At 42.4% G+C, this 13,540-nt stretch overlaps 2 protein-coding genes across 7 annotated transcripts in view; both read left to right on the plus strand.

The window, feature by feature from the left end:
- The window catches only part of ABCC11 (ATP binding cassette subfamily C member 11), a 68,785-nt gene extending 63,945 nt beyond the window's left edge, over positions 1–4,840 (plus strand). Inside the window, exons 27-30 of the mRNA XM_015084035.3 lie at positions 320–398; positions 1,071–1,184; positions 4,058–4,222; positions 4,350–4,840. Of these exons, the coding sequence (XP_014939521.2) occupies positions 320–398; positions 1,071–1,184; positions 4,058–4,222; positions 4,350–4,442 (451 nt within the window). The 3' untranslated portion in view covers positions 4,443–4,840. The remainder of the gene's footprint in view (positions 1–319; positions 399–1,070; positions 1,185–4,057; positions 4,223–4,349) is intronic.
- An 8,245-nt stretch (positions 4,841–13,085) lies between these two features.
- ABCC12 (ATP binding cassette subfamily C member 12) overlaps positions 13,086–13,540 on the plus strand; it is a 93,792-nt gene continuing 93,337 nt past the window's right edge. For all 6 annotated transcript variants that reach the window (XR_008293584.1, XM_027044470.2, XM_015084036.3 and 3 more), the window contains exon 1: positions 13,086–13,277. The gene's annotated coding sequence lies outside the window, so the exon portion shown is untranslated. The remainder of the gene's footprint in view (positions 13,278–13,540) is intronic.

Here is a 13,540-nt window from a genome sequence, read left to right on the forward strand (position 1 = left end):
GATACCACTTCACTCCTACTGGGATGGCTATAATGAAAAAAGAAAAAGGAACATAATGAGTGTTGGCAAGGATGTTGAGAAACTGGAACTCACGTTCACTGCTGGTGGGAATATAAAATGGTACAGCCTCTGTGGAAAACAATTTGGCATTTCCTCAAAAGTTAAAAATAAAATTACCATATGATCCAGCAATTCTTCTTCTAGGTAGATACTTAAAAGAGGTAAAAGTGGGACTTGAGCAAATATTTGTATATCAGTGTTATATAGACTGTTCAATGGTTGCATGTGGTTATGGAACACTTCTCTTCTTATACGGCAGATTCAACCTAGACCCCTTTGACCGCTACACAGATGAGCAGATATGGGATGTCTTGGAGAGGACATTCCTGAGCATGACAGTAAGTAGCTCCAAGACCCGATTTTTAGTTTTAGCCTGCCTCTTCAACAGCGGTGCCTGTTGGTCCTTTGGGGCTCATCTCGCATGATATTCCAGATGCTGCCATTTTGGGGCATAGATAAAATAATCTCATGGAGATGAGATGATTTTGGATTCCTAAATAAAGTCTGATGGCACTCAGACACTAACAGTGAACCAGGCATGTTCTAGGCTCAGGGGACACAGCAAAGGCAAGGTAGGTAAAGTGTTTGCCCTCCTGGTGCTTACATTCAATGGGAGATAAACACAACAAATAAATGGACACATGAGATACTTTCAGGTAGTAACAACAGTTACTTCAGTCAGGGAGCAGCTCTTTTATGTGGAATGGCCAAGCTAGGCCCCTTTAAAGATGGGGCATTTGACCTGAGATCAAATGTTGAGGGGGCAGTAGGGTACAGATCTTCAAGAGAACATTCCAGCACAGGAGCTAGCATATACAAAGACCCTGAGATGGTAGTGAGAGAGGCACAGATAAGGAAGAGAAATATCAGCGATTGGAGTATAGACAGATGAGGAGTGTTACAAAGTGTGATAGGGGAGGTCTGATGGGGTCAAGTTAGGTCTCACCCCACAGTGGCCTGCATGCCCACATGCCTATGTAGTCTATATCTCATTTTCCCTGATATTACAGATCTCAAAGTTACCCCAAGGACTGCAAGCAGAAGTTGTGGAAAGTGGCAGAAACTTCTCTGTGGGGGAGAGGCAGCTGCTCTGCATTGCAAGAGCACTCCTTCGCAACTCCAAGGTGAGACCACAGATGGCGCCCAGTTTGGGTAACCACACTGGCTATTTCTCCCTCCATCTCCACGGGACAGTGGGTGCTATGCTATACATTTTCCCACAAATACACAACAGGCTTCCTCATGTCACCGATTGCTAATCTGCCCATATCTTGAGTGTGGGGGGCACTCACGCTGGGCTCTCTCAAAACTCTGATACCCTGCAGCTAAGCTGAATGATCCACCACTGGAACTAAATCATGATGCATTTCCCTTAAAAAAGTTAAAGTTGAGAAGCTTATTAATTTAACAGTTTTCTATCATATATTCTTTTTAAAACTTGGGTATAAGACATTCCCTTGTCTTTTTTTTTTTTTTTTTTTGAGAGAGAGAGAGGGCACAAGTAAGCAAGGGGCAGAGAGAGAGAGAGAGAGAGAGAGAGAGAGAGAGGGAGATGGGGCCCACACTCACCTAAAGTGGGGCTTGAGCTCACTTGATGCAGACTTGAACTCATAACTGTGAGATCATGACCTGAGCCAAAGATGCTTAACCAACAGAGCCACCCAGACGCCCTCCCTTGTCTTTGTTAGAGCTGGAAATCAGATGATAGCTGTTCCAGAGCTAATTAATTAATTAAAGTTTCAGATGTAGAATTTAGTGATTCATCACTTACATACAACACCCAGTTCTCACCACAAGTGACAAGTGCCTTCCTTAATACCCATCACCCATTTAACCCATCCTCTTACCAACCTCCCCTCCAGCAACCCTCAAGTTTGCTCTCTATAGTTGAGATTCTATTTTCTGGTTTGCCTCTCTTTATTTTTTTCTCCCTATGTTCACCTGTTTTGTTTCTTAAATTCCACATATGCATGAAATTATATGGTATTTGTCTTTTTCTGATTGATTTATTTCACTTAGCATAATACTCTGTAGCTCCATCCATATCACTATAAATGCAAGATTTCATTCTTTTTGATGACTAATATTTATGTAAATATAAATATATATAAATATATAATATAAATAAATATAAATACATATATATATGTGTGTGTGTGTATATATATATATATATATATATATATGCCAAATCTTTTTTTATCCATTCATTGGTTGATGGATATCTGAGCTCTTTCCATAGTTTGGCTATTGTTGATAGCACTGCTATAAACATTGGGGTACATGTGCCCCTTCAAATCAGCACTTCTGTATCCTTTGGATAAATACCTAGTAGTGCAATTGCTGGATCATAAGGTAGTTCTACTTTTAACTTTTTGAGGAAACTACCTGTGCTAGTCAGGAGGAAATTTTCTCAAATTATGTCACACACAGGTACTCATATGTACACATATATCCAAAAGATACAAAAATATAGATTTGAAAGCGTAAATGTATCCCATGTTTATAGCAGCTTTATCAACAATAGCCACACTATGAAAAGAGCCCAGACGTCCATCAACTGATGAATGGGTAAAGATTTGGTATATATATATACATTGGAGTATTACTCAGCAATCAAAAAGAATGAAATCTTGCCATTTATAATGATGTAGATGGAGCTAGAGTGGATTATGCTAAGCGAAGTAAGTCAGTCAGAGAAATACAAATACCACATGACCTCACTCATGTGGAATTTAAGAAACAAAACAGATGAACATATGGGAAGGGGAGGGGTAAAGAGAGAGGGAAACAAACAATAAGAGACTCTTAATGATGGACAACAAACTGAGGGGTGATGGAGGGATGTGGATGGGGGATGGGCTAGATGGGGGATAAGGTATTAAGGAGGGCACTTGTGATGAGCATTGAGTGTTGTATGTAAGTGATGAATCACTAAATCCTACTCCTGAAATCAATATTGCACTGTATGTTAACTAACTAGAACTTAAATAACAATTAAGAAGAAAAGCTGGCAGAGCTCAGTGGGGTTGGAAGCTTGGGGGAAGGTTTCACAGGAAGAACTATTCCCCTCTTTCTAGCAGAGATGAAAGACAGAATTTGCAACATGCATGTAGCAATTTCTTAACTACTTAGTTTCTAATTTTATGGTTACTAGGCTACTGGTGCCAAAGTTGCTTTCTCTATATTGTTTCCCAAATTTGAGTCATCACTTTATGACTTTTGTCATATCTACATACAGTCTCTCCTTTGACTTATCTGCGATGCTCCCCCCCCCCAATTTTTTTTAAAACAGCCTTATTCTAGGGGCTCCTGGGTGGCTCAGTCAGTTGTGTCCCAACTCTTGATTTAAACTCAGGTCATGATCTGAGGGTTGTGAGATCAAGCCCTGTGTCCAGCTCTGTGATGAGTGGGAGCCTGCTTAGGATTCTCTCTTTCTGTCTCTCTCTCTGCCTCTCTTGCCCACTTGCATGCGCTCTCTCTCTAAAAAAAATAATAAAACCAAAAAAAGCCTCATTCTATACAGTAACAGTTGTGAAATCATATTTCTGTGCTAGTTATATTTTTCTAATGCATATAGTTAATAAAATAAAATAAAAATGTTAAAGTAAAGAGAATGTTTATCCATATACTAGCCACACCATCTCATGTGCCATCCGAGGGTGTGCATATGCCTCACTTTGGGAAATGCCGGTCTGTGTTAATTCAGGCAAATAGGAAGGCAGTTCATAAAACAAGAAGTTGTGACTGGGACATTTTCATTTTCAAGAACTTAATTCTCTGGTTACAAAAAAAAAAAAAAAAAAAAGCTCTTGGTCAAGACCTAACCATTCTCTTCAACATAATGGACAATTAGAGCTCAGAGTTGGTTTTAAACTCAATCCAAATCTTTCCATCTTTCACCTGAGGGACTCAGTGGATTAGTGGTAGACCCAGGTCTAGATCCAGGGCTCAGGGCCAGAGGAAGCTGCCTTCACCCCTGTTTTGTGTCCACCAGATCATCCTTATTGATGAAGCCACAGCCTCCATTGATGTGGAAACCGATACCCTGATCCAGCACACAATCCGTGAAGCCTTCCAGGGCTGCACAGTGCTGGTCATTGCACACCGCATCACCACTGTGCTCAATTGTGACCGCATCCTGGTCATGAGCAACGGGAAGGTGAGACTTGAGTCCCTGGGGCAGTGGGAGGACGGGTGCTCAGGCTAGCACCCCAAGGAGGCCTTTGGATCCTTCAAGGCTGAGCTCAGTGGTGTCCCTCCCCTCTCCTCCTTTCTCACTCTCCCAGGTTGTAGAGTTTGACAGGCCCGAGGTCCTGCAGCAGAAGCCTGGGTCTGTGTTTGCTTCCCTGTTGGCAACAGCCAATTCTTCACTGAGCTAAAGGGGACCGGTGACTGCGTGGAGGCTGATGGCACAGCCAAGTGCAGCTGTGAGGCCTGCTGTCTATGACCTTCTTGTGTAGAGATGGCTACTTCTCTTGAAAGCAGGGCTGAAACATGCTCAAGGGTGCTGGTAATGGGACAGAAAAGAAGATTGAGGGGAGCAAAACCTGGAATAGGCCACTCTGTGGCTCCCCAGACCTGAGAACGCCCGCACACCATTTGAGACCATGTGGACAAATCATCATGTGCCTCTTTTTAACTGATATGTTGAGTAATTTCATAATAATGTGAAACTTTATTATGGTTTCTGGATCTGTGTGAAAAGTATTGAAAATGCTGTATTGATTTTGTAAAAAAAAAAAAAAAACAACAAAAGAAAAAGTTACATTGTCTATTCTGCTTTTTTGTTAAGCTAGTACTCCATTCAGCTGCAGGGAAGAGAGATTCCCTCAAACTGACTTCTGGAAAAGGGACTTCATTGGTTAATGTAATGGAAAGGTCCAGAGAAAGTTCTAGGTTGGGAGCCAGTACCTAAAAGACATCTGCCCCGTGAACTCTGCCTCTTCTTCTCTCAGTGATACTCTTCTTTTGTGGCCTTACTCTTTGACCTTGTCTCTCCTCATGGTGGTAGCAAGGCTGCCAACAGCACTAGCCTCACGTCCTACCAGCTTAGCACCCTGGAAAGAAGTTTCCCCAGATGATACCAGGAAAAGTTTCATGGCTAAATTTCATTGGGCCGACTCGGGCCATGTGCTCATCCTGAACAAGTCACATGCTAGGCTGCTAGATACAGTGACTGCTCAGGCCCAAGTCACCTGTCCACACCTGGACCTGGGGATGGGGTCAGCTGCCCTGAATCATATGGACTGAGAATGGAGGGGGTTATTTCTCCAAAATAAATTTGGGGTGTTCTTACTACATGAAGGAGAAATGGATATAGAAGCTGGGCAGGCCCCAAATAGTAGTTGTCTACCATGTTTATTTACTGATTAGAGCATAAACGGGTGGAAAAAGGGTTAGTTTATAACATGTGCCAACTGGAAAAAAGATTACATATCTCCCCACTCCTCCAATAGCAAAGGTAATTATTTTCAACTTACCTCTAAGAGGAGCTCATTGGTGGGAGCAAAATGTTTCAAAGTATTTCCTTTTTGTTTTCAGATTACAGTGTTTGATTTGGTCAAAAGAAAAATTGACTCAGTGGGGCACCTGGGTGGCTCAGTAGGTTTAATGTCCAACTTTGGCTCAGGTCATCATCTTGCAGTTCGTGGGTTTGAGCACCGCATTAGGCTCTGTGTTGACAACTTAGAGCCTGGAGCCTGCTTCAGATTCTGTGTCTACCTCTCTCTCTCTGCCCCTCCCCTGCTCACACTCTGTCTATCAAAAATAAATAAACATTAAAAAAGAAAAAGAAAGGTTGACTCAGTAAGCAATTATATCCTGCTCTGTTTCTTGCCCTGGGGTGGGTAGTGCGGGTGTAATGATGTCCCTTTGCTCATGGAATTTGGAATCTTATGAGAGTGAACAGTAAACAGATGGTTCCAGAACTGAGTGGCAGGAGGCAAGGACAAGGTTCAGGAGATGTGCACAATTAGAGCAGGCTTTCGGGTAGAAGCAAGATTGTGGTTTGCTGAGACATGAAAACTGAACAAACATTTGCTGGGGCAAGGAAGAGTGTTCTAGGCAGAGAGAACAGCAAACAAATCCCCATGAGAAAGAACTGTGACAAGGTGATGCAATCTTTGGACCAGAGGACAAAGCTTGAGTCCCAGAGTTAGTGACACATATGCATCACCTTCTATTCCCTTCCTGGGGTTTTTAGGTAGCCCCTGCTTCTCTTTTTAAGGCCATTCCCAGGTGAGTGTCTTTTCTCTCTTAAAAATCCCTTTGCCCAGTTTATCCCTTTCTCCTCTGCCCTTGCCTTTATCTTCTTAGGCTCTGAAGAGTGCCTGGGAGCTCCTCTTTCTCCTCTCCATTGCAGTGCTGGGGTCACAGAGCTGCTCATCTGCAAGTTGAAAGTGACTCTATTTACCCTGCTCTGCCCCCTCCCAGAGCTGCTATGGGACAACTGCATGCACCACTTGTGAGAGGGAACTCCATAACCTGAGTGCCACTCTGCCATGCTACTTCCCTAACACCAGATTTAGCAACCATATTTTCCTCAAGTTAGCCAGCAGATGGCAGACTCTTCCCAAAAATGAGAGGAGAGACTGCAGGTTTCAGATATAGATCTACTGAAGTCCACCAGGGGAAGTGTGGACCCCTGAGGTAGAGCACAGAAGCAAGAGCCCATTTCCACTCTGTCTTCAGGGCCCCATCTTACCTTCCCCTGAAACAGCCTCTCTTCCTGGAATGGTTCTCAACCTTGGCTGAACATTGGAATGACCTAAGGAATCTTTAAAGCACTGATGTCCAATTGAGGTTTTGATTCATTGATTTAGAATGGAGACTGAGACTGGGGATTTGTAAAGCTTTAGGAATTTAACGTGCTGCAAAACTTGAGAACCACTGGCTCAAAGCAGCAATAAAACAGAGCTTTTTGAAAAATTATATGTGTATTTTAACAATATTGGTAATATTTTATTTTCTAAGCTGAGTGGTTAAGTATATGACTTTGTTACTGCTAGAACTGATACATGAATTCAGCAAAGTCAGGGTACAAAATCAATGTACAGAAATTCGTTGCATTTTTATACACCAATAATGATGCAACAGAAAGAGAAATAAAGAAACTGATCCCATTTACAATTGCACCAAGAACCATAAAATACCTAAGAACAAACCTAACCAAAGATGTAAAAGATCTGTATGCTGAAAATTATAGAAAACTTATGAAGGAAATTGAAGAAGACACAAAGAAATCGAAAAACATTCCATGCTCATGGATTGGAAGAATAAATATTGTCAAAATGTCAATACTACCCAAAGCAATCTACACATTCAATGCAATCCCAATCAAAATTGTACTGGCATTCTTCTCAAAACTAGAACTAACAATCCTAAAATTTGTATGGAACCACAAAGACCCCAAAAACCCAAAAAAATATTGAAGAAGAAAACCAAAGCAGGAGGCATCATAATCCCAGACATTAGCCTCTACTACAAAGCTGTAATCATTAAGACAGTATGGTACTGGCACAAAACAGACATAGAGCAATGGAATAGAATAGAGAACTCAGAATTGGACCCACAAATGTATGGCTAACTAATCTTTGACAAAACAGGAAAGAGTATCCAATGGAAAAAAGACAGTCTCTTTAGCAAATAGTGCTGGGAGAACTGGACAGCAATATGCAGAAGAATGAAACTAGACCACTTCCTTGCACCATACACAACAATAAACTCAAAATGGTTGAAAGACCTAAATGTGAGATGGGAAACCATCAAAACCCTAGAGGAGAAATTGGGCAACAACTTGTTTGACCTCAGCTGCAGCAATTTCTTGCTCAACACATCTCCAAAGGCAAGGTAATTAAAAGCAAAAATGAACTATTGGGACCTCATCAAGATAAAAACTTCTGTACTGCAAAGGAAACAATCAACAAGACTGAAAGGCAACCAACAGAATGGGGACAGATATTTGCAAATGACATATTGGATAAAGTGTTAGTAACCAAGATTTATAAAGAACTTACTAACCTCAACACCCAAAACACAAATAATCCAGTGAAGAAATAGGCAAAAGACATGAATAGACCCTTTTCCAAAGAAGACATCCAGATGGCCAACAGACACATGAAAAGATGCTCAACATCACTCATCATCAGGGAAATACAAATCAAAGCCACACTGAGATACCACCTCACACTGGTCAGAGTGGCTAAAATGAACAACTTAGGAAACTACAGATGCTGGCGAGGATGTGGAGAGACGGGAACCCTCCTCTACTGTTGGTGGGAATGCAAACTGGTGCAGCTGCTGTGGAAAACAGCATGGAGCTCCCCAAAAAATTAAAAATAGAGCTATCTTACAACCCAGCAATAGCACTACTAGGAATTTACCCAAGGGATACAGGAGTGCTGATGCATAGGGGCACATGTACCCCAATGTTTATAGCAGCCAAATCTTGGAGAGAGCCTAAATGCCCATCGACTCATGAATGGATAAAGAAGATGTGGCTTATATATACAGTGGAATAGTACTTGGCAATGAGAAAGAATGAAATCCTGCCATTTGCAACAACATAGATGGAACTGGAAGGTATTATGCTCAGTGAAATAAGTCAACCAGAGAAAGACAGATATCATATGTTTTCACTCATATGTGGATCTTGAGAAACTTAACAGAAGTCCATGGGGGAAGGGAGGGGGAGAAATAGATACAGAGAGGGAGGGAAGCAAACCACAAGAGATTCTTAAAAACAGAGAACAAACTGAAGGTGGATGGGGTGGGGGAGAGGGAAAATAGGTGATGGGCATTGAGGAGGGCACTTGTTGGGATGAGCACTGGGTAAGCCAATTTGATAATAAATTATATTTAAAAAAGTATATGACTTTGTTTTCTTTAATTCTTAAATACATATTTTTGGGCATCTGAACTATTTTGTAATAAAATTTTAGAAATTGCTATTTGATATTTCAGAAACAATGCAAAAATAATTGTCATGAGAGAATGTAGAACTTGGTTCCACTTCCTTATATTTATTTAATGGTTTGCTGTTATATGTATTTTCAATTACATCCCAGTGGAGAGGAGACCAGAGTATTTTTGGTGCCCAGGTTTTTTTTTCTTTAAATTTGAGTCCCTAATTAAATTAATTGATTGTTGTTGTTTTAAGTTTTTATTTTAATTCCAGTTAGCATACAGTGTAATATTAGTTTTAGGTGTACAATATAGTGATGCAACACTCTCATACATTACCCCGTGTTCATCATGACAAGTGTACTCCTTGATCCCCATCACCTATTTCCCCCACCTCCCCTTTGGTAACCATCAGTTTGTTCTCTGTAGTTAAGAGATAATAGTGTGGGCAGAGGATGGATGCACTGGACCCTTTGCAGAACTCCTAGTTCTGATAGCTGGTCTACCCTTACCGAGTTCTGGCCACTATTGCAGCAAGTGTGTGCAGTATCATTGCAAAACCATTTCTCATTACAGAGAAGAAAAGTACAATTTTCTGTTTTAAATGTTTATTTATTTTTGAGAGAGAGACAGAGCATGAGTAGGGGAGGGGCAGAGAGCGAGGGAGACACAGAATCTGAAGCAGGCTCCAGGCTCTGAGCTGTCAGCACAGAGCCCGATGGGGGGCTTGAACTCACGGACTGTGAGATCATGACCTGAGCCGAAGTCAGATGCTCAACCGACTGAGCCACCCAGGCGCCCCAATTTTCTGTCTTAATAATGATATTTCTTGCCAGATCCTTGGTTCCTGAGAGCTTTGTAATCTGAGCTGAATTCTAGCAATGATTGTACTGATCCAGAAGCTTCTGTTCCAATATGAGGGCCCCAGTCCTATTTGGCACTCATTGAAATGCTCCCCACCTCTTCACCTCATGATCCTGGGGTTGTGCCTGGTTCGTGATTTAGAGCTTACAGAGCATTACAGAGCATTCCACGGACATCATTTCCCACTAATGCATGCCATAAGGCTGTATACCATTAGAGATAGCTGAAAGTTTTCACTCTGATCTCCTTAATGATTAGTGAGAGGAAGGAAAGATGTATTACAAGATCTTCACAATTCAATCATTTAAAGAAAAAAAATTAAGTTGTTCACAATAAAGCCAAGTTTTCCTGGTCCGGAGAAGGAAGGGCCACCTTTCCCGTGTGTGGGCTTTTGTGTTCACAGGCTCAGCTCTGAGCCAAGGGGCTTGCTCAGGGCTTGCTCAGGGCTTTAAGATCTAAGTGATGAAGTGGAGGCCAGAACTCCCGTTTTCTGCCCAAGAGCATGTTTCATCCTTTCTTGGGGAGCCTGTTCATGCGTTTCTGCTTCACTAACCTATGTTTGTTTGAAATGCCCATTCAAATTCTAAATTACTTCCCAGATTCATTTGACATCAACCTTGTCTGGTCTTCCTCCTATAACTCTTTCCTTAGTTCATAAGGCAAACAAACAAAAATAAAAAACCCAAACCCCTTCCTTTGTTGTGTACTTCCACTGGACAGATTCCAACAGTGACCCAGAAGATAGGATGCTTATTTCTCCTGAGATCCTGCTAACTAAAAAAAATTATTATTCACAAATAATAGTTACCATGTATTGACTGTTTACAATGGGTAAGACACTGTATTCAGCACTTTCCTTACATTACCTAATCCTCAATTAACTTACAATGCTTTGAAGTTAGTGTTCTCATTTTGTAGTTGGAGAAATTGAAATTTAGAGGTTTGAACTCAGATCTGATTCCAGAGTTTCTATTCTTAACCACTCTACTGACTATATAACACTATAACACTATACTGACTCTGTAACACCATGCATTGATTTCTGTGTGTATATCTGTCTATCAATCTATCAATCATCTATAATCTACCTATACCTGTATATACACCTATATGTATGTATATATTGTAAAAAATTATTTACAAAAATGTTTTTGAGGTTGATTGAGCTTATGTCTTTTATTGTTTATTGAAGACATGTTGATAAAAGTAGAATAGGGAGAATTTCAGACAGAGATTTGCTTTGGAATAAAGAGCTGGGGAAATTCTCAAGAGGAGTGTTTCTGAAGTTTTCCATCCAGCACCACCATCAGTATTTGGGCACACAGACTCCTGATACATGCATATATATTTATTTATAAATGATGTGCAGCATATGCGTGTATATCACTGTCCCATTATATTCATACACAAAAGTACCATTTTAATAATGATGCGGGGAGCCACCTGAGTAGCTCAGTAGGTTAAGCATCTGACTTCAGCTCAGGTCATGATTTCATGGCTTATGGGTTCAAGCCCCACTGAGCTGTCAGCACAGAGCCTGGAACCTGCTTCAGATTCTGTGTCTCCCTCTTTCTCTGCCCCTCCCCTCCCCTGCTCTCTCTCTCTCTAAGATGAATAAACACTAAAAAAAAAAAATGTATAATGATGCAGAAAAATATGGAAAGGATTTCTAATATTTCCTTCCTGTACTTCAAAGGGTTCTCCTGCCCCCCTCATCCCTGGGCGGGGGTGTCTATGCCCTGCTCAGTGGCTGGCCTTCCAGGGTGTATGCGCTGCCTGGGACAGGGGCTTGTCTGCTCGTTTCTTCAGGCCCCCTTGGGCAGAGACTGCACACCCCCCTCCATCATTTCACTCTGTTGCCTGACAGGCCAAACAATCGTCTTTATGTAGTACCAAAATACTGTGTCCCAGTAGAGATCCATCTCTGCCAGACCTTCTACGAACTTGGAGAAAAACCACTCATCAATCTGCGATGAACTTGACAGCATTCAAATCTGTTTGGAAATTGTGAAAGTAAGTCTAGGCTGTGTTTTGGAGACCTCCCGGGGTGGTTGTGAAGATCAAGTGATAAAAAGGAAGAAGAACTTCAAGACACACAAAGGGCTCTACAAATGTCAAGTGATATTATTAGCAGTGATTTGCATTTATGGAGGAAGGAATGGAGACAAACAAGAGGGAATATAGACCTGCACAAAGGGAGCCTCTGCAAGGCAGCCCAACCCCGAGGCCAGGGAACCTTCCTTGGGGATCTATTTTTCTACAGGGCAACCTGTGTACAGACCCTCCCCACTTCCCACCTCCCTTTTGGGCACGAAGTGAAGTACCCTGTTGGGGGGTGGCAGCCTCCTCTGAGAACTATATCCCAGGAGGTGGAGGAGCCAGAAACAGCCAGCAGGGGGAGGGATTGACCAGGATAAGAGTAGGAAGAGGCTTCTCGCAGGGTTGGAATACTATAGTAGAATGTGACACAAAATCTGTGGGAGTTAGGTGGAGGAAGTCTTCTAAGGTGTCTAAATGATTCTTAAAAATGAATCAAGATGTGTTATTTCTGAATTCAGAGATTTGCCTGCTCCCAGCCATTCCCTGGCCACCATGGAATCCTTCAGCCAGCTCTGACCAAGGCCCCATGGCCAGGCACTTGAAGGATCTCAAGATGCTGGAAAAGACCTGCACCCCAGAGTTTGCAAAGCCGCGAGTGAGATAAACCGGAAATTTCATATGTAAGAATCAGCAGTCAGTGCCAGTTTCTGACTTACTTTTCTTGTAATTCAAGAAAAAAAAAAGAGGTCAAAACACCTTTTATGTTTGGTTAACTGAATGGAGAATACATGAATGAGATTTTCTCTGTTTTGAAGGTCAGATCCACGCCCCCCACGCCCCCCCATCTCTTGACCTCAGAGTTGCTTCATCTTTGCAGGATCTCAGAGAGGGAAATGCATGCTTTTTGGGAGAGAGGTCCTGACTGGGAGTCAGGAGACTTGGCCTCTGGTCTCATCCTTGCTCCAGGCCAGTCATGGAAGATCTCTATTCCTTATTCTCCTCACTTGTAGAATGGGGTTAGTGGGGGGCATTTTTTCTTTTATTGATACAAAGCTGTGATATGACAGGCTTGGAAGGGTGGCCTTGCAAGCACACTGCATGAACTTGGCCGTCAGTGAAAGAGTAGGATGGGGCTACAAGTCCATCTGGGGAGGGGGCAGTGCCCTTTAACATGACAGAGGGAATGTTGGCCCCTCAGAGTTCCCTCCATAGGCATGGTGGGAGCGACAGTTGAATGGGGCAGTTGGAGAGGAGGGCTCCAGACAGGTGGGACAGGGAAGCCAAATCTAAAGTCTGTGGAAAGAAGAAGACTCAGACAACAGGCAGCAGGCAGTACCTGCTGAACCTCATGAGTTTGGACCCTTCCTCCTCATCCATTCCTCCTCAGGACGCTAGTGTTTCCTGCCCAGGTAAAACTTCTCTCTCTAGCAATCAGCCCTGGGTGCCCTTGTCTCCATCCCCAGGACTGGCTGTGGTGAGTGACACCACATCAAACTGTGGCTGCCCACGCAAGAATAAGCAGGGACCGAGGGCATCCCAGAGCAGAGGGGAGGCTTAGGGCTCTTCCATTTTTGGACCCACCTGGTATGTAAAAGAAAAAGAAATGCCAAGCCAGGGTATCCAAATCTGTGATACACAAGAGCCTACACTGAATAAATGAAGTCTCTTAACA

Source organism: Acinonyx jubatus, chromosome E2 (assembly GCF_027475565.1).
Source record: "Acinonyx jubatus isolate Ajub_Pintada_27869175 chromosome E2, VMU_Ajub_asm_v1.0, whole genome shotgun sequence".
Classification (NCBI taxonomy): Eukaryota; Metazoa; Chordata; class Mammalia; order Carnivora; family Felidae; genus Acinonyx; species Acinonyx jubatus.